The 21,780-nt window shown below is 44.7% G+C and overlaps 1 protein-coding gene across 7 annotated transcripts in view; it reads right to left on the bottom strand.

Annotated features, from left to right (window-relative positions):
* DVL3 (dishevelled segment polarity protein 3) overlaps positions 1–21,780 on the bottom strand; it is a 79,258-nt gene that overhangs the window by 21,994 nt on the left and 35,484 nt on the right. For all 7 annotated transcript variants that reach the window (XM_066620168.1, XM_066620169.1, XM_066620165.1 and 4 more), the window contains exons 2-7: positions 6,672–6,741; positions 3,135–3,256; positions 1,775–1,881; positions 1,211–1,346; positions 591–684; positions 305–374 (exon numbers count right to left, since the gene is read on the bottom strand). In XM_066620168.1, coding sequence (XP_066476265.1) covers positions 305–374; positions 591–684; positions 1,211–1,346; positions 1,775–1,881; positions 3,135–3,256; positions 6,672–6,741 — 599 coding nt within the window. The remainder of the gene's footprint in view (positions 1–304; positions 375–590; positions 685–1,210; positions 1,347–1,774; positions 1,882–3,134; positions 3,257–6,671; positions 6,742–21,780) is intronic.

Here is a 21,780-nt window from a genome sequence, read left to right on the forward strand (position 1 = left end):
TAAAAACAAGCAAACAAAAACACCCACCTTCCCAATTATGTGGACCACAAGTTGCACAGGGAACCTGAGGACTTTCCTTAGGAGAGTGAGGCTTGGAAGGAAAATCCAGATAAACATCTGCCTTGGAAGATTTTAAGCACAACTAATACATGTGTTTTCATTGAAGGCACCTTGGATCATAACCCGGGTTCTATGTGTCATCAACAGTCAAGACACTCTAGTTCCATGCAAAACATCTGCCTACCCACTCGATCCAGTTGCCACAGTGTGGGCCAAGATGTTTCAAATGACTATTTGTACTTACCCATGTTGAGGGTGACTGTGATGATGTTCAGTGACATGGTGGAATCCGTGATGCTGCTGAATGATGAGGACTACAATACAAATGAACAGAATGAGACCCAAGGCACAATCTACATGCTACCCACAACCCATGTAACTTCTGGATTCAGTAACTGGAAGGGGGGAATAGCAATAGCCTGCAAAGCCCTCTGCTCCCTATGACCCAACCTATTAAAACCCAACCATTATAGTTGTGAAATTACCCAAGGCCTGTCCCCTGCCCCATTCACATTTCCCAGGTACCTCACCCGCTCAATGCGTGGTGCTTTTTGTTTCCGTCGGCGCCTCTTGTGCCTTCTCATCAGGCGGGAAGCACTGCTCTGTTCTGTGGAGCTGCTGAACCTACAAAGTCAAAAGGGCACCATGAAACGGGGATCAATTCAAGCTGTCAACAGTGGATATTAGAAACCAAAGTTTCTAGAACTCTGAACAAAGTCATCTAGAACTCTGAATAAAAAAGACAGGACCATTCCATTTATCATCAGCTTTCCCAAACACAAGATAGAGAGTGCTGACCAACAGTAACCAGCAGAGAAGCATGTATATTCCAAGGAGGTCCTCCCAATAAGCAGCCATACTGATCTGGGTAATGCAGACACACTTAAAGAAGTATGTTTGGTTGCAGCTCATTGTCAAGCACACCCACAAATGTGAATCTAAGTTTACTGCAACAATGTGTGGAAAAGACCTTCTGTCTCAAACCCAGTTTGCTTCTGCTTTGAGAGTCAGAACTTGAGATGAAGAAATAGTTGCAATTGCTGGCATCAGCAGAGTTCAAGGAGGAGCATTAAGGAGAGGAAAGGGAGCAGAAGCTTCTTTATTTGGGATAGCAGAACCTGCCTCTTCAAGGTCGCATGCCCTCCCTTACCTGCTGGTGGAATCATCCTCATCCGAATCAAAGAAGCTGGTAGTCTCCAGTTCACTACTCATGAGAGTGGAGGAGCTCTCATAGCCACCTACTTCTCTACGTCGTTCCCCTTTGGTTGTTCCATTCACTCTGGGAGCTGATGAAAAAACAAGGATCAACATTCAAAGGGGACAACACAAGCAACCCCATTCCGGAAGTCAAGCAGTCTGCAGCAGGTTTACAGGTGGGCTGTGCCTCTAGCACTGGTGAACCCCATGTCCCCAGCCTTGAAAGGTCAATTTTTCACCCCCATTTCAAGTGAAAGCATGTCACTGTCTGCCCATCTGGCACATGAACACTTTGTAGGAGGTGGGTCTTGAGGGGCCATGGGGCTGGTATAACAGACTGCAGAAGAAGCCTACAACAAAAGCTCCCAATGATAGGGTAGAGGCAACAAACACGGACCTTCTACAGTTATTCCTTTGTCCTTGTGCTACCGGTGCACAACAAAGCCCAGTGGACAAGGAGCAATGGAGAAGACAAGGCTGCCAACATATTCAGCTGAGCTCTAGAAAAACAACTTGCCATGCTCAGGCCCATCTTTTCTGCGTGGTCGCTCCCTCTGTATTGACACCACTGAGTCAGTTTCCGTCTCATTATCCAGGTTCTCCCGACTTCCTCCAGTATTGGGGCTGCAAAATAAAAACACGTCTAACATAAAACTGCACCAAGTTCATGCATTCACACTCTTCCAAGTTTGCTCAAGGTGGCCTGATGCTTATTGTGGGGGAGGGAGGGAATGTCAATTCAACCTGCCAAATGCATGCTGGCAATTCTTCCTGGACTGCACTACTTCAGATGCAGGATAGGAATTGCACTTTCCTTTGCAAAAGCCTCTGGGCAAAGGCAGTAAAAGACTGATTGACTGCATATCTGAATACTCTCCCACTTAAAAACTCAAGCCCCCCTTCCACCAATCCTGTATATGGAAAACTAGTATTCCAAGGTGAAGACTAACCCTTCTCCCTGATTCCCTTTTCATCTACAAGATTTTTGGGGAGAACATTCCCAAATGTCAACATCCCTACACTCACTGAAATGGTGCATTCCAGAAAAAGGGCTGCATCACATGACATTTTTGCACATTTAAATAAACCAGGACCTGAAGTCAGTAATTACTTAGGTCTCTGATACAGCCAAGAACTTGAAAAGAGATCCCCTAGCAGCATCCACATACCTTACATAATGCCACCAACAGTCCCAGATTGATCCCATCTAACTCCTACCATCTCTAGAACACTCCAGTGGGACACACGGAAGAAATATCCTCTCTCTGGTAATTTCAGATACTCTACCAATGCTACACCTGTTCTCAAGTAGAAGAGCACTCAGTGGTGTAACTTCTGGAACAGGCCTTGGGCCAATGTGAGGTTTATGAAGCAGTCATGTGAAGACATAGAAACATATGAAGCTGTCATGGTACAAAGCTATCTCGGACGGAACAGTGGCAACCATGTAGCCTGGTGGAATCTACTCCAACTGACAGCAGCTCTCCAAGCTCTCAGGCAAGAGTCCTTCTCAGCAGGGCTACCCGAGATCCATTTTCACTGCTAACATCAGGGACTGAAGCATGCAAAATGTGTCCTCTGTCACTGAAGTTTAGAAGTTTAACGGGAGACAACTGGGTGGCAGGGGTGGGTCAGGCTTGAAGAGAGCTATTTATTCAATGATGAGAGCCCTCTAGTCAGAAGGTTAAGTATTGTTCCACCATTTCGCATGAGTTAGGAAATGAATATGGGCTTCCACCCCCACTACTTCTGTTAACCAAAGGCCTAGTTGATCTCAGCTTGAAGAGGAATGGGGTATTGAGTCTGTTTCCTGCAAGAAATCTGATCCACTTTCTCCTTTCTCAAACCAAGACTCATTGCACCCCCATTTAACTTACTGAAAAGAAGGAGGCCTGGAGTCCCCTATGCCTCCAGTACGCTCAATGGAAGGCGGCAGCTCTGGCTGATTGTCGGCACAGACTGAGCCAGCGTCCGAATGAGTCCCCTCAGCAGACACCAGCTGCAGGGAGAAAGGATGCAGAGTGACAAGCGAGCTGAGGCATATGAGAATGCTTTCCATTTCTGAGGGGCAGAGGAAGAGGTCAAGTTTAAAAGCTTACAAAATATTTCACCAGCCTGTTAGCCTGACACATCTATTTAGCAACATCTTAATGAACGAAAACATCCCTGTGCTGTCAGAAGTCAAGATGATCCATTGAAATTCAACTTCTATAGTACTGGCAACCTTCAGTCTCGAAAGACTATGGTATAATAATTCAACTTCTAACAGCAGTACAAAGTGGGATACTCAACAGCCCAATCTCTGTAAGAAGTGCTAACCCAAGGCACTCAGCTCCTTCACAGTACTGAACGATTAGTTTTAACAAGAGCACTTGCTAACAGCACTTCGGAGAAGGCAGGGCCAAAAAATTGTTTATTTTCTGCTAAAAATACTACCTCAACTCCACACAAGCTGGGGGAACCCGAGCAAACCCAGGAACAGGGTAACCCCAAGAACAGCCAGCTGTGCACATGCAGATGGATTCACTCTCCCAGGAACATCCGGATGGAGGAGCCTCTTGGGGAACGCAACCACCTTCCACCATAAGTCTAAGGCCAGGATTCTGCAGATGGAACATCTAAGGAATAGTCCTGTCAATTCCCTGCCCTCTAAACTGCCTGGACAGGCTTGAGACTCAGCTCTGCCTGCCCCCCCCCCCTAAAATTAGAGCTAGGCTCCTGAAATAGCTCTTCACTGTCTGGCCTCAGCAAAACACAATTCCCAAAGTCATGGGGGCATAGGAACAGAGGCAACAGGCACAATGCACAAAGGAAGAGGCCACTCCTAGCTTGGGGGGTTCAGCTGTCCTGCTAGAAAACAGATGTTCTGAGGCAGAGTCATACTTCAAAGTCCAAAGTTGTGCCTACAAACTTACAACATTCTGCAATTAGAATATACCGTGCTAGTTGGAAATCTGCACATACCTGAATCCTTCATTCAAATAGCAAGGAAGAGTGTGGGTGCATGCCTGTGCAGACACTTCAGAAAACTTAGAAGGAAAGGATATTCAGGACCCCTGAAGGGGGCAAAGGAGGGGCAAAGGAGGGGCAAAGGAAGGAGGTGTGCTTGTTTGGGGTTTTGCCAGAAGGCAGGATGGGCAGCATAGAGCTCTACACTGAACTACTAAAGTCTTACCAAGACTTCACCTGGCAAGAATGGCTAAAGAAGGAAATATAGAATCATATTTTGAGGGTTGTCCCCCTTCTCATTGACAATAAGAGCTCCAGCTTTGTTTACTTCTTTATTAAAAAGTAAGCAGACCTCTCAGGATCCTGTATTGGAGTCCATATTTGTGATACCATCATGACTATCTCAATATAATGCTCTGCCATTTATACCAATATTGATCATTTACTAGTCATGAGACTCTAAGTAGAACACACTGCAATCACTGTAACGACATATTACTGACATCTATCGGAGAGAGTAGGGGGACTGCAGACAATCACACAGTTGAGGTGGCATCAGCAGGCTCTCAGGAAGGGAGTAAGTTTAGCCTCCACTGCAACAGTCTTTCCGGCTCCAGCCCTGTAAACATATCCTTTGGCAGTCAAGGGGAGCCACTGGTGTCTGCGGGGAAGGGTGTTTGAAAATGGTTTGTTTTTTTTCGCAAATTTTGTGAAGGCAAGAAGTGTTATGTGTTTTTATTCCAAGTTCACATTTTTAATAATTTTGAACACTTTTAAACGTGTACTAGGTAGGTGATATAGGTAATATAGTGTTAGCAGATACAACCACAGTATTATTTCTAACTGGAAAAGTAATCTATTTTTATTTTTGGAAAATATCTTGAACTCCAAAATGCAATGTTTTGTGTTTTTATATGGATATGTTAAGCATGAAATGGTCTGTGTTTTCACATGTTTTTAACAAAACAAAAAAAAAACTCTATGGGAGAAATTAAGGGGAATAAAACCTGCCACTAATGTTTGGGGTTACCTGTGTCCACCATGTACAACCAGATTTCTCCCCAATGTCAGTGATATCTCCACTTGCAGCCTCTTCATTTTCTCCCAATGGGAACAAAGCTGAGGTAGGGGAAACTTAGCCTGTCCTCTGACCCCAAACATTTGAGTATGTAATGCAATATCAGGGGAGTAAGACAGGTTTTATTTTATGCCTCAGTTTTTCCAACAGCAGCCACAGTCATTTATCTTACCAAAGTCAGTATGGATTGCGCTCTTCTATCGGAGAAAGAAACAGCAGGCAAGAATTGCAATGGAGGCTGATGCATGCATGTGCACAAACAGGACAGGTTCTGGTTAACAAAATTAAGTGTCCTTTCCCTAGATTCTTCTCACTCTCGGCTTCCAGCACACATCCCTCCAGAAGAGGAGGGCACAATGCCCTGAACATCAAGTGCAACAAAGAAGCACATTAGTGAGCTGGGACATATACAGGAGTAAGATTTTAATGTGACAAGTGTTTTCTTCTCTTTCTTGGTTGTCCTCATAACACTACTGAGATACATAATTATTTCCTAAGTTACAGATGTAAAAGTGAGCCAGATGGAGCCTTGCTTGCCCAAGTTCAGCCAATTAAATGTATGACTGGGACTTGATTCAGAGTCAGAAGGTTCATCATCAAAACTTAGGCCCAGAGCAAACACACAATAAATCCATGGGAAATGACATTGGTTAATCCATGTGGGATCTGCAACCAGATGTTCACTGCAATCTGAGGGTTTATCTGAGGAAAATGCTGTGCGAGTCTCTCTTCCAGCATTGTCAAACAAATTTTGATGAATGACAGGACCACTGCATCCTGGACAACTGTGACCTGGTCAAATGCATTCTAGTGCTAGACTTTTGCATCCCTTCTCTTTGGTCCCAATATATGTATATTTATATTAGATGTACAGGCATAGTCTGTTGGTTGCCTAGTTATAGTGGAATGCAAATGACCAGGACGCAAAAAAAAATCAAAAAAAATCCAGATGCAAATGTCCAGAGACATCATTGATCAGGACACAATTGTCCAGTATGCAAATCCCTTAATACCCTTTTGATGGTCTTCCTGTGTCTGCATGTATTTCAGCAGCATGTCTGTCCAAACTCGTGAATTAAGAAGCAAAAAAGATTATTGGCTTATTCCATGGGGAAAAAACTCATGGTTGAAACCCATGTTGGTTTTGCATCCAAACACATACTACATCTGGGGGAAATGTAGATTGTCATGTGAGTGGTTGGGACATGTCCTGAGGTCAAGCTTCCACTGCAGGGAGTGGTCAAGAGCACGGTGGGGGGGAGGGTATGCAACACTCACCAAGCTCACACAGCCCACCAGCCAAGGGGATCAACTTTTATGGCTAACTGCAGGGATTTGTGGAGAAGAACAGAAACACACACATGCACATGTCAAGATGCCTGCTTACCCAAGACACCACCCGGCCATTGAAACAGGGAAGTTTTGCATTGTCGTCTGAAATTTCTTCCTTCACAACCCTGCAAAGTGGAAAAGAGGAACACACAGGAGATGTCAGAGTCCCAGTTAACCCCTGAGGAAAAACTATTGGGGGGGGGGGTAGTTCTACTGGCAAACATAAAAGACCTTGGCTTCTCCCTACACATTTACTCCAAATAAAGTCTTCCTAAGGACAAGGAGATCCCTTTTAAAGTGGTGGCTCTCTTATCTTTAGCAGAGAGAGAGACAAGGTCACTACTGAACAGGAGCCTCCCTACCTGTCTCCCTTGAGTTTCTTTTTAAACTGTAAGCTCCCTTGGAAATGGGAATCATTTTCTAATTCCTTCTCTTCTGCAAACCACTTGGAGACCTCTTAGTTGAAAAGTGTTATATAAATGATACTTTCTTAAGAGGCAGAGAGAGGTCGAGAAAAGAAAAATATCTGTAAGGGCTGTAACACTGAGGTTGAGAAAACCAACATGTTGCAACTGAAATAAATTGTATATGTTTACAGTACATGCAGTTTGGTTATGAACTTAATTCCAGGAGGATTTTTGGCAAAACACTATGGAGAACAGGCATACAGAAGCAGTTAGAGGGAAAGGGTACAGGATAAATGGGGGCTTGTGCTGAGCAAATAAGCCAAACAACCTTAAAACTGAAAGCCTCTCAGACTGCAAGAGTTTGACACGGCCACACACCAACCTCAGTATGAATTTTCAAGACTTTTAAATTGGCATGGCTCTCACCCAAGGAACTCTGACAACTACTGTTTACAAAGGACAGTGTAATCTAATTATTCTCAAAATAATGAAGAAATTACCATCTTCAAGGAGGATGGTTTTTTTAAAATTTGGTTTTTTTAAAGCAACATGGCAGTTTCTATACTATATTAATAATTACTGTACATTTCAAGAGCCGCTTTCTACGGGAAGTCCAGCAATCAGTACAAGAACCTTGTTTCCTGCTTCCCTTGTCCTAATTTGGGACTCTCAAACTCCACACTCAGGGAATCAACAAATCAAGATAGACACTAGGGAGTTGTCTGAAGGTGTATTTTCTTTATATATCGTTACAGAAGCACCTACCAAGCCCTCAAGTCCTTCTCTTTATCATCAATAAGAATAAACTATCCTTGCAACAGAATATAATTATCAATAATTTCTATGTGCATGTGACAATGCATTTATCCTCAAGATAGTCCTGAGAAGCGAGGCTGAGAAAAAGAGATTTGTCCAGGCCGCCAAACAAACTTATATGACTAAACATAGGAACTAGGCGTCTGACCTCTCTCTCTCATGTGAGAGAGAGAACCCAGCTGCTGCAGGAGGAGACACAAGTTGTTCTCCAGATCCACTGCATGAGCCAGTCAGACCCTTTCAGTCAGGTGGAGCAGTCAATTTCCATTCTGTTGTTGGTCACCAGGCTAGACAAGTGTAACCATCCCTAGTAAAACAAGCTATGTTAACACAATAGAGATGCAAAAACCCTGCTCTTGGGGAAGCAGGAGGAAATCCCAATTCTCCACCAAGAAGAGCTGAATTTGATAACGTGCATGAATGCATTGCATAATACATGCCAAGATATTACCTAACATTTTTAAATGTCTTTTAGAAGACAATGATTAGTGTCGGGGTTCCCCTCCTCCCACAGGTCCCCAGTTTACCCAGGGAGAAGACTTCTGGGTCAGAGGAACAGGGAGGAAGCTGGTGGAACATGGGGACACCTCCCCATATGCTGCTGGGCACTCCTGTGAGCGGCAAAGCGCAGCAGAGGAACACTGCGTGCCAAACCCCCCTTCCCCCTCCGCCTTGGAGGAGGGAGGGGGAAGACAGAACGCAGGGCATTTGGCTGCTGCGCAGCCACACCTCCCCCATCTCGGGAGAGAAGGGGAGCACTCCCCCGCCCAGCCAACCAGGACCTGCCAGGCCGCGCCGGGCACCTGGCTATGACGTCGGGAGCCCACAGCTGGACCTCCCGAACGTCGTCTGCAGAGCTACAGGACCCAGGTGGGCAGGGCTAGCCCACCCCCCAAAGGCAGAGACCAGAGCAGGGGCAGCAGCCTCCCCAGTCATCTCAGGAACAACCCTGGCAGCTACAGGTGAGAGGAGGTGAGGAGGTGGGAGTGAGACAGAGAGAGGAAGGGGAGGAGTTGTGGTAGTCCCAGGGGAGGGCAGTCCCAGAGATACACCCTTTTTGTACTATCCCTGCGAGGGAAGGGGAGGGGCCAAAGGAGAGGGGCCTGCCCTACATAAACCTAGAGGCCAGGGATGACAAGGCAGTTGGGAGAGCAGGCAGGAGGATCTGCTGACAGCAGCCCCTGCTCCTGACTCTGGCAAATGCTGCCAACCCAAAGAGGAGGAGCCGGGTGACACAACCCTCCCACCTTTCTTCTGGTGAATTAGTCTGAGGCCTCCACAAGGGGGTCCCCCTTGGAAAGGCCGGGTGGGTCAGACCCCTCCCCTCCCCCCGCAGGGAGGCCTCATAATTAGAATCTTATTTTTGTTGTTGTTTTTAATAAAAGCTGAGATTCTGAGGATGCTGATACACCGGTGCAATGTAATGAAGTGGTCACAAAATGCACACTGCCCTGATTGCAGTGACAGACAAACAGAAGAACAGCAGCTGAATGTTGGCATAGATAGTCTCTGAAAGCCCAATCACTGGCCATGCAAAAACTAGAAGTTGCTTTTAATTGGAGATAAGCACTGCATACACCAGCACTGAGGACAGCAGCAGCCCCGAGCCCCCTAGACCCTGCAGGAGGCCAGCTCTGCCCTCCAGGTAAGTAAAAGTGCCCCTGGGTCCCTGCAGCACCTCGAATGCTGCAGCACCAGCAGGGCACCCATTTCTGAACCACTCCACTTAAGAGGAAATGGCCCTTTTCCAGTTCCCCTGGTGGACTGCAACGCAACAGTTTGGAAACCACTGAGTTAAGAGATTGGCAAATGAAGAAACACAACAGAAGCCACAAGGGGAGGCCCTTTTGCCAAGATGCAACTGCAAAATGACCATTATCAATTGTTAGAGTTCCACATCCACATCACTATTCTGTTTCCACAGCAACTCTTAGGATCCAGAGACTAGAGAAAACTGCAAAGGAACCTACCCCAGATACCCGCCTATAAGTTGACCCCACAGATAAGTCGAGGGCAGGTTTTGAGCCAACAATCATGGAATTTTCTATGACCCTCGGATAAGTCAGGGGTTAAACTTAGGGGGGTGTCTGACTATAGTTTTGACTGATTTTATCCAAGGTCAGATCCTGAAAAATAACCTATCACTAATTGTTACCTAAGAACTGTAGTCTCTAATTTATTAAAAACATAGTAAAAGTTCATAAGATACATTTTTATTCTTTTTTAAATTCTGGTCTTCACCACCTTTTTGTAAACACTATCAGAGTATTTGTATTGGCAACCTTCAGTCTCGAAAGACTATGGTATCGCGCTCTGAAAGGTGGTTCTGGCACAGCGTCTAGTGTGGCTGAAGAGGCCAATCCGGGAGTGAAAGTGTAAAGTGAAAGTGTATCAGAGTAAGTGCACTGTAAACTACATAACAGTAAAACAGTGGTTCCCAACCTGGTATTCACGTACTCCCAGGGACACTCAACAGAACCTTTAGGGGTACTTGAAAAAGAATGGCAGAAAAAGACAGGCCGTGCTCCAGAATGCCTTGCAAGGCAGGAAGGGAGGTAGCTAGTTGGCTGTGAAAGCCCCACCAATAGCTAGTTTTTGGTCATCAATTCATCTATGAACCAGTGATTGAAAACCAGCACAGTAAAAAAGCTGAAACATAATATGGAAAGTGATCAATCACCCAGAATTTCTCATAATTAATCACCCAGAATTTCTCAGCACACTTCTGGTGCAAAACAGTGCAAAGGCAGAGTCTTCTGCTCCTCAAACAGATGGAAAGAGCAAATATATGATGACTACATGAAGTCTGAGAGGAGATGAGGGCTTGTATTATTAATTACAAACATTTTGCTAATATGAAGGGTAAAATTTATGGAAATGGGCTGCCAAGGGCTATGCAAGTGAAAAGGGTTGGGAACCACTGCAGGAGAACCATGAATCAAATCCACCTTTAAGGTGTCTGGTGTGTTAAGCCAGAAGCTCTACATACAACATACAACCTATAACACATAACTGAGAGTGTGCAATTCAATTCACAGCAGAGAGATGAGATATTTGCAACCCTTTTTACTCAGAAGTAGACCCACTGCTTTCCATGGGTGTTATTCTTAAGTAAGGATGCACTGAATTGTAGCCTGGGAAGAAGAGTCCCATCCTGGTGTTTCCAAAAACAGACCTGCTTTGCAAGCATTTGCAAAGCAGAACCAGGCTGCAGCAGCAGGAGGAGAATAAAAGGTTAACTTTGGCTGGAATGTCCCTGGAAAGTAACTATAGCAACTAAGGAGGTGCCTGCCTGAGCTGAGCCCAGCTCCCCAGAGAAAGGAAACTGTTCAGAGTTGAAAGGCTCTGCCTTCTGATTGACCAGGAGATAAGTTGAAGTGAGAATTGGAGCTGGATTACTTGGCAAAATTTCATGTACTATACGTGAGTATCTACTGTAGTTAATGGAGAAGCAAGACTTATTTTTCCTTTGCTGCATATAAAATTGTAAAACAAAAAATAGCAGGTATAAAGACTTGGATCTTTATAGGGTGTCAACCCGATAAAGTAGAGGATGTTGACCACATACATGGTGACCTACAGGGTAACAAAAGTAAAGAGAGAAGCTTACAGTCTAAATTCCTACTGTGGGAGATGGCAAAGAAGCCAAGACAACTGAGAAAAGAAAGTGAACAAGTGAGTTACACAGGTTCAGGATTTGGTTCAGTTGGAGATGAGAACTAAGGAGCTAAGCCAAAGACTTCATGGAAAAAGAAGAGTTTCCAGCAGGAGAGAGAAAAGTGGGGTCACACAGGGGAAATCAAAATGCAAAGCCAGCATGTTGGGAGTAGACACAGCAAAGGGAGAAAAATAAACACAGGAAAAAGTAAGGGAGAGAGAAGAAATGGGAGAACAGAAGGGAAATACTGGAGAAATTTTGAAAATGAACACAACGAAAGGATAAAAGACTTCTTAGAAGCCACCAGGATCTTTTTAAAGTCATCATTAAGATCTTCCACATAAGATTCCCTGCAGCCTACACGAAGCAAACTGATAGGAAAGAAATCCTGAATTCACAAAGCACAAGCAAAAGCTCAACAGAGTGCTGATGTGCAAGCACCATTGTGAGAAAGCACAGACTGTTCAAGTGCACCAGCACCTCTGGGTCAGACCTGCAGGTAGTCTGAGGCCTGAACAAAGAGCCTAAAGCAGAGATTGCTGTGCTAAGATTGCAGAGAAAGGGGGAAGGGGGTGCAACATTGTCCCTGTGACTGGTAGGCAGTATGAAGTTGGCACAGTGTAGTGCCCAAGGGCTGAGCCGTGAACCTGGATGTTCCTGATTCAAATCTCACCTCAGCCTTAGGAAAGCAAGGGAAAGCAACACTTTCTTGGCCTCAGCTCCCCTGCTGAAAAACAGGGAAAATATAAGGCCACCATGATATGACATGTAGAATGCTTTGCACTCTCAGAAAGAGCTATACAAAAGCTGAGGACTAATTGGCTAGACCTGGTACAAATACAAAGACATCAACCTGATCAGCAGAGAAGCAGGCTTTGGTTCAAGTCCTAGCCCTGGCTTCAGCCTTCAGTTTTAGCAGATGACCAGAGGCACCCTTGGTGGGCGAGCACATTTTAGGCTGAATCCAAGTTCAACCACACCAGTCGCAGCCTGCCTCTGATGAATTTCAACCACTGAAAGATTTAAGATGAAAAATCTTCAGCCCACTCTTATAAAAACAAATGATTTAACCCACCCCAGCAAAGAACACGAGCTCCATGTTTGTCCCACCTTATTCCACAGGATGCTCAAACTGCATTTTTCCTGGTTTACGGAGAGCCTGTGCCACATAAAGGAAAGCAATTGTGTATGTGTGCTGGAGAGCACTACCCACAAAACCCTCCATTCTTCTGGAAGGCCAGATGCTACTGTCAGAACGGCTTTGATGTCTCTCCACCAGATGGAAAGGGCAGGCAAGAAGCACAGTCATTTGGGTCAATGGAGGAGTGGGGGGAGGGAGCAGATTTAAAAGGCTAGCAATTTGCCCAGGGGACTCTGCTCAGATATGGTGTTACTGGTATAGAGTTGGATCCTTTAAGTTCCAGATCTTCGGGTGTCAAAGACCTCTGCTCTATATTTATAGCACCCATTTCTACTCAGGAATAAGCTCACTTAATGGGACTTATGACCCAATCGTATGCAGGCACTGTGACAATGGCACAACTTCAGTCATATCCTAAGCCCATCCATCCTAAGCCCATATCCTAATGCCACATCAGTGCAGCCCTCCCACTAACACCAGCAGAATACAAGGAAACCTTGAAACAGTCTCTCAGCCTTGGAGCAGAGTCATGATGGCAACGTGTAATCAGTGTGACGTCCATGTGTCATCAGTATGCTGTCCAAGAAGCCAATCACTACATCCACCCAGCTCCAATGCTGGTACTTAGAAGGGTGAACGGAGCAGGGGTAAGATACAGTCCCAGAGCTAGATAAGCGTTTCTCAATGTTTGTTCCCAATGTTTGGGAGCCTGAGAAGCCATGGTGATGATGCCCCCTCTACCTCCTCCAAAGGGGGAAGTTCAACATCTAATAAAGAGGGGATGAAGGCATGTGAGATCCATATGACCCTTGGGAAACGTGCAACAGTGTGAAACACTTTGTGTGCGGGGGGGTCCAAATATAATTCGCATGCACTAACTGAAGTCAATTCTAAGTCCAATTCTTCACACTTCTAATTACAATCACTTAAGTTCCAACAACAGACTGCCTACATAAAACTCCTTTCTGTAAAGGAGTTGCATGGTAGAAAGGATGGGCCCAATGGGTTACTTCCTCTGACATGGAAAGGACACGCTGGGAAGGAACAAGTCAACGACCTGACCCTCTGGCCCTTTAAGACTGTGGGAAAGCTATAGCCAGGATTCACAAGCAGCAACATCTTCCCAGTTCCTCTGTCTTCTGGCCCCTCTGCACTCTTCCAGTTCCATCTTCTCTCTCAGCTTCCCCCTTTCTTCACCCGCTCCAATTCCAGCTAAGATGCTCTACTTATTAGCCTTCTCCTCTTAGGCCTCCTTTGCTTTCCCCTCTCCCTTTACTTTGTGTTCTCAGTCCGCTCTTGTTTCTCTTTCTCCCCGTTTCCTCTCTGGCTGACCTTGAATCTGGCCACCATTGCAGACTTTATCCTCTTCCAATCCATTGCCCCAGCCACCTGTTCTCACCAACACAATCTCCAGGCACCTTGGAGCAAATCAGATGGCCAAGATAGCCCAGGATGCAGTCTACCACAGAGCTCCACACTCTCCTACAACAGAAGGAAGGGGTAGGAGACGGGAAGACAAGTTCTGATGAAGGAGGGCTCCATAGACAGCCAGTCCAGGGCACTGTCTCACTTCCACCCCAGCTCTTGTAGCCTGTGTACAGAGTGACACAGAGGTCGAGTGTGTGGCCTTGAGTTCTGTAGAGCAGGAACTACTCTGTACAGGACAGTTCTGAAGACAAACTAAGATGGCAAAGCACTAAACCAATTAATAAAGTCCACCTTAATGGAGATCTCCTTCACTCTGAAGTCTCCTAATGCATTCATGTCAAACTGAATTTGAAAATAAGCAAGCTGACATTCAAGAATCAAAGTCAGGGAAGGGAGGTCTACAAGTCAAACAAGGATACAAATCCAGAGCAAGTCAGGAATTCTTGATACAGGATTCCCTCTGGTTGCCAAACTTCTCTGCAGGTGGAATTGTGTTCTCTGACTAAATAGTAATGAAAACATGGCTACAAACTCTCCAAGGCAATATTAATTAACTCTGCCCCACCCAGAGGAAGCCTCCCCTCGCTACACTGCTGTTTAGATACATCAAAGGAAACTGTCCTGTGAGCCCCTGAAGGCTCAAATGCACTCATGTAATCCGAACAAGGCACTTTACAGAGCCTCCATTTCTCACATCCAACCAGCCAGGTAGCTGCATCTTACTGAGATGCAGGTGCAAGCAGTCTCAAAAGCTTCAGTGGGCCAAGTGCTGAATCAGGAGGCAAGTTCTTGTGAGTGTTATGCTACAGTGGCCCCTTGCTGCTGTGCAAATTGCCCTCCTCAATTTAAAATGTTAGCGTACAGCTTGCCAGCCCTGGTACTTGATAAATGCCTAAAGCTATTTAACATTTTTACTTATGCTTAACATCATTTGTGTTGACTGTACTGCACTTCTATCACAATGATTTTTGTGAGGTTTTTGGTGTGAAACTATTTGGTGGCAAAAATTATATTGACCACTTTCATTTATAAATGAAAATTTCCAGCCCTCATGGATTCAGAGAACATCACAGAAATACATGACTAGTATCTGTTCAACATATATGCTATGTATGTGTAGCATATATTCAACACTTACTATTGAGACTCACCTAAAGAGTATGAAGCATGAAGTATAGCCAAGAAGTAAGTTTACACACGACCACAGCCAGGAAGAATCAGGTTTTAACAAGAGACTTTACCAAAAATCAACAACCACAATGAACTGCTGAATTTTTAAAAATGCCATTATATTAAATACATTTCTGCTAAGCCAATTTCTACAGTCTGTGGCCCAAAGCACTCAAACATCTAGTTCCAGATTGGCTGTCACTCAAGTCAATTTCACTGTATTTAAGTAGAATTTCTCCCAAGTAACTATTCAGTAACATTAATTTCTAAATTGGGAAACACAGTACTAGAGTTCTAGCCTGACTAGAAGCTCTTCCCCCTAACCCCAGGGCAATTGTCTTTCTTTTGGTACTAAGTAATAATGGCACTCACCCCATGTCTAAAAGCATTCCTCTTTAGTACTCTTCCCACGCCCCAGGACTCAGACTAGCACTGAATGCTGCCACCCATTAACTGGCATTTATAGTTCATATTTCAGGAACTCTGACCTTCATAAATAGGCTGCACCAGGCTTGCCTACAATTTTTGTTGGTCATGCATAGTTTCTCATAAGGAACGCCAAGCCATTGGGCACCTGTACATTTTCACATGAATGACAAACTGCATGCATTTGTTATTTGACTGAATTAATCAATAGACCTTCTATCAGTGTAGCACAATCTAATGTTGCTTTGAAGCTCTGTTGCCAGCTAGGGAGCCCTGCTAGTTTTTGCTTGCCATATTTATGTGACAAGTCTATAAAAGTTAGCATCTGATAAACATTTTGTCTCACTGGCCTGTATACACCTACCTATTTGACTTGTGTATGGTTCAAAAGAAAGAACCACCACATTTTAAAAAGCTTAGTTGCCTAGAGGAGATTCTTATACACCATGGGCAACGAGGTGGGTGGCTATTTACAAACTCAACCTATCCTCTTCAGAAACTGAAATTGCCGTTACGTTAATATGAGGCTACAGTGACCATCGGGCACATTAATGACCTGTTTTTTGGTTTCGCATGTACTAATTAAAATAGTTAATATGTTACAACTAGACCCAGTTGTACTGTGGCTACAATAAGCCTAATACCACCCTCCCCACTTTGCTCCATTAATGCAATGAATGACTGAGCTGCCCATAATTTGCTAAGTGAACCATCACTCAAATTCAACCAATGCTCAAACCAGAAAATGACTTGAAGGTGCTCAGTGTAGTAGCCCTATATGTTGAAGTTCAACAGGTCTGGGGCTGATCAATAATGGAATGCAAAACTATATGGGAGTCCCACCACCACATGTTGGACAATACACAAATGTAACAAATCTATTTTTAAAAAACTTATGCCCAACAATTAAGCCTTTAATTTTCAAAATTAAGATTTCCTAACTTGCTTGTTCTCTTGAGTACTGCATGAGATGTCAGACTTTCCCCTATACCTTTGTCTGGTCACAGTGTTTAGGGGTGGAAGGCAATGCTTTCCAGACCCGTCCAACCACAGTGCTCACAAGACAGCTGTGGAGCCAGTCCCAGCTCTGGTTTAACAGCAGGCAACAGTCCCTGCCAAAAAGAATGCAGGCTATGGAATGTGCTTCGCTAGCAGAATGGTTCATTCCTGGAAATGCCTCAACTCAGCAGGAGAGCAAGAAGAGACCAGGGAGGAGGGAGAAAGGCAAGGCTCCAGCTCAAACTCTTCAATCCCACACCTTGCCAGGGACAGACAGATAGACAGGCAGAAGCTGCCTGTCCTAACCACTAGTCCCTCAATGCCAAATATACTGCAATTTCTGAAAAATATACACACATTCTTAAGTATTTTGCATGGAATAAAGCAAGCCATTCAGAGAATTTTGCCAAATACAGTTTATGCAGACTAGCTTATTTACATAATGTATCTGGAACACAGAGCAGTGGTTTTTTCAGGCAGTAAAGTGAGTTCCATGCAGAGACTGGAAAGCCAAAAACAACAACTGGGCCAGACTGATAGGCCTATGGGTGCCTGGTGTTCCTTAAGGCAGTGGTTCCCAAACTGGTGGGTTGTAACCCACCAGTCAGGGCAGCATTTGTACCTGCCCCTTTAAGAGGCGGGGAAGGTAGCCACATGATCCCCAGAATTGCTGCTGGGGATGGGAGGGTTTTGTTTTTTTTAAACTTACCTGTAGCCACAGCTGCAATCCAGGGGGATCTGCAGAGCACTCTGCAGGGCCCCCAAGCCTGCAAAAGTTTTTAAAAAGAGGGGGAAAGGTCACTTCTGGTTTTGTTGCAAAACTTAAGTGCCCTTTTTCTTTTTTTATACTTTTGCAGACATGGGGAGCCCAGCGGAGGGCTCCCTGGAACCCCCAGAACCACAGTGCTTGCTGCAGGTAAATTTTAAAAAACCCATCTCTGCCAGCAGCGCAGTTCTGGGGATTGTGTTGCTGCCTTCCCACACATATATACAGCGCTCCCTACTCCCTTGGAGGAAAAACTGAGAAGCTTTGTCAGACTGCAACAGAGACAGGAAGAAAGATCTGGCCGGGGGAGGGGGGGCTCTCCTCATTTGCTCCTGAAGATTGCTGGCCCAACTCCTGTGCCATCTGATCATTATCCGAGTCAAGCAACAGCATCAACAGCCAAAGATGTGTGCTTGAAGAGGGTCTGCTGCGACAGAAGTGGTAGCGGCAATGGGACTATGCTGTTTTGTTCATGATGTTTATTTAGGTAGTGGTGAATGGCAACTACATTGCTTTAGCAATCTCTCTTAGCTATTATTTGTGATTTCCCATATTTCAAATATTTATATCCTGCCTTCCCCTCCTTCAAGGGAGATACTCAGGGTGGTCCACAGCACATTAAAAGGACAATTAAATGATCCAAGAACTAACAAAAAACAGCACCACATTAAACAATATATAGCACCAGAACTCAGTATTAAAACAGAATTACTATGAGGAGACAGACCAACATAAAATGCAGTCCCATATATGCTCACCTGGGAATAAGTTTCAATGAACCTAATGGGACTTACTTCTGAGTAGCCAATCGATAGGATTGCACTGCAAGGTCCTCTCATTGCAAATTCAGAGTTTAATTTCTTATATCCCCAAATATGTAATTCATGTTCATAAATTCATCAAGCATTCTCTTGGTGGAATTCATGCAAGGAGGGTTTAATACACACCTGGGGAGTTTCAGCAAATGAAATCTGACACAGGCATGAGCCACAAATGCCAAGCCACAGCCCCTCAGGACACTGATTCTGATTTAGCTGCAGTCTCCATGAAGGCCAGGGCACTGCTGCTCCAATCAACAAGGCAAGCTAAACGGGGCAGCTACATTTCAAGTGGAGTGGCCCTGGGCTTTCTGCAAATTTCTCCCTGCAACAGATTTCTCTTGCACTGGCGCCATGACCCATTAAGCTCCTCCTAAAGCCTGGGGAACACTGAAGCCCCATGACAGCTACAACTGGAAAAGTGACAACACCTACTAGCTAGGGTTTGCCTTGAAATTACTCAGCAGACATTAAATTTGCTCCATTTCTTAAGGAGAACCCTTGCCAGATGTGGGCTGGAGGTTGCCACTCCATCCCAGGTATATGTTGTAGGGTGCTACTGAAGCCTGATGGACAGAAAGTTCTACTGTGTTAACTAGGCAGGGGCAGAAGGTCAGACTATTCTCACTGAGGTCAGGCCTGGCGTCATATTGTCTGCTAATCGCAGAGACTGATGCTGCACACCCTTATTTTCTTCTGGTCCTGAAGAGGCTCCAAGGCTCAGAAATGTATGGTCAGGTAGCTCACTATACTAGGTTTCTCCCAACCCTGCACCATGTGATTCCAAAGTTAAAGCTCTAGTTTCCTGACATCCTCTTTGAGAAGCGTACTTGTACAAAATCTCCTTTGCAGGCACTTAAGAAATAATAAGTAGGGCATTTCTCTTCTTCCTCTCCTAAACACTGAAAATAGCCAGAAATTTTAACCAAACCAATCTTGCATTATTTAAAACACACACACACACACACACACACACACACACTGAAGAGAACACAAGAAAGCATGACTTCTGTTAGGCCTCTTTCTCCCCTCTAAAGGTAATCCAGTTCCTGACATAGGTCCCTGTAGGAAAGTCAAAGTGACCAAGAACCGCCTGGACTTAAGACAGCTTAAGTGAGTTAAAAACTAAAGCAAACCTGGGTAGGCTTCACCATTAAAGTGTGTGGAATGTAGATGGCTGCTGTCCAGTTCCTTATTACAAATTTCAACAACCTGCAGTACACATGGCAGGATGTGGCACAAAAACAAACAGCTGAAATGAACTGAAAGTTAGGATGTCTCAGAGAATTCATTAGTGTTGTGGGTGAATGATGTGGTGCGGTCCAAACCTTATTTTGGGGTGGATGCTTCTGGTTCCTTATTGCTGTATATCACAATTACTGGCCAGGGGCATCACACTTGGCAGGATCTGCTGCACAACAAGTGTTCAGCTGACCAGGATGCAAGAACGTCTTGTTGTGAGCAGAGTCTCAGTAGCAGGCATGCAGCATTAAGGGGATCCCAACAGCTTATTTTGGGGCGTAAAACTCCCCGTTCCTCATTCGAAATGTTGCTGGGGGCATCATGTGCTAAAAGTAAGTTTCATAAAACAATATTTTGAGCTGACCATAGAGCTTGCAAATCTCAAAAGGAATCTTCTAGTGCAAGGGTCTCCAAATCTTTTGGCCAGAGGGCCACATCTAATATCTGGCATGGTGTGGAGGGCCGGAAAAAAAATTTAAATATAAAATTTAAATAAATAAATTAGAGACGGAACTTAGATGAGTGAATAAATGAATGAATGGGCTCATTCATTCCACCTCTCGGGCCCTCAGAACACCCTCCAGACACAATCAGAGCACAGTTCTGGTCATGTTCAGTTGAGTGGACCAGAGGCTTTCAGGGGACAAGAGATTGGCTAGAAAGAGGCTTGCTGCTGGTCACATGTGGCCCCTGGGCCGGGGTTTGGAGACCTCTGTTCTAGTGCAAGTACCAAGTGTGGTATGGAATAGATAGCCCAAAGCTTTAACTGACATTAAAGAATATAATCATCCTTTCTCTATTCAGGTCATTCATGCTACTTTGTACAGAATAATATCTAGCTCTGGTATAGCACTGTGGAAAAAAGTCCTGACTAAAGAAACTGACTGTACTTTAGGTAACACACTTGCAAGAGTGAGAGGTAAGCTGGGCAGATTTCACCTTTCTTGATATGGAAATTACACCTTTGGTGCCAAATACTGCTAGTGTAAACTTTAAAAGGAAAGCCAATAGCCTAACAGATGAGATGTTGGACAACCCCAAAACATTAAAAAAATTAAAGAAATAATTTCAATAGTGCATTACTGTGTTTAATTTTATTATAGTACTGATCACTTCCATGTTGATATTCCAAGGTTGATATACAGCATATAAATTCCAAATGGTACACTGAAGAAATTTTAATAAATACTGAAAAAATAATATGATTTGAAAGAATTGTAAACCTACAATTTGGAACCTGTACGTAACTTGGGGACCGAGTGCCCAATCCTATCCAACTTTCCAGCACCGGTGCAACCACAATGCAGCCCCAAGGTAAGGGAACAAATGTTCCCATACCTTGAGGAGGCCTCTGTGACTGCTTCTTCCCCAAAGGATGCAGTGCACGCCCCACTGGCACAGCTGCACCATTTTTGCTAAAATCAGTCAGCAGCAGCTAATTCAGAAGCTCTCTGGCTTGGAGAGTGCCAGATTAACCACGTGAAGAGAATTTGCAGAAGCCTCAAAATAGAGACTTCCATTTGCACTGGCAAGTTATGAGAGAAAATTCTTTTGCCAAATGCGTGTGTCTTGGCATGTTACTTTGCTTGGGACCCTGCCATTCCAATTCATGCAGAGGACAATGTGGATGGGATCTGAATGCAAAAGGGTGAGGTCCACTAGGGCTACACAGACACTCAGCATCATAAATGCCCAATAGCGATTGCCTGTGGTAGGACCCAGAATCCAACGTGAGCAGCAAGTTCTGGCATATGAAGCACTTGCCACAGTGCACCCTTTGCACAGCAGCTTTGCAACCTTGGCTGAATGAGGGGTTTAGAACAACTGACAAATAGTCTTAAGGCCCCAAGCCAAGGGCCTGCAGTTGCCAAATACAGTTGCTGCTCCCCAGCAACAAATGAGATTTTCCAATATTGTTCTAACTCCATCAGGCACCTGGACTCTGCTTAGCAGTCGATTCTGCCCTGACACCAAGGCAACCTTTTGTTTTGCTACTAGAATTTAAATAGAGGAATAACAGTTTCCCCAAAACTGGAACATGCCTGCTGCCTCCTGCAGGCATCTTGGCCTGAATACGCCACATGCTTCCACCAGATTCCATTAAGAAAAGCAGGTAATTTAAAATGTCCTTTCTATCCCTTTTCTTCTCTCAGCCCCCCCCCCCGCTTTCCTCTAACCCAGGGTCTCCAAACTATGGCCCAGGGCCCACATCCAGCCCACCACAAGATTTTATCCAGCCTGCAGCAACCTTTTTCTCTGAGCATTTGCAAACATTTGACATCTTTGCACATGG

This window comes from Tiliqua scincoides, chromosome 3 (assembly GCF_035046505.1).
Source record: "Tiliqua scincoides isolate rTilSci1 chromosome 3, rTilSci1.hap2, whole genome shotgun sequence".
NCBI classification, from domain to species: domain Eukaryota; kingdom Metazoa; phylum Chordata; class Lepidosauria; order Squamata; family Scincidae; genus Tiliqua; species Tiliqua scincoides.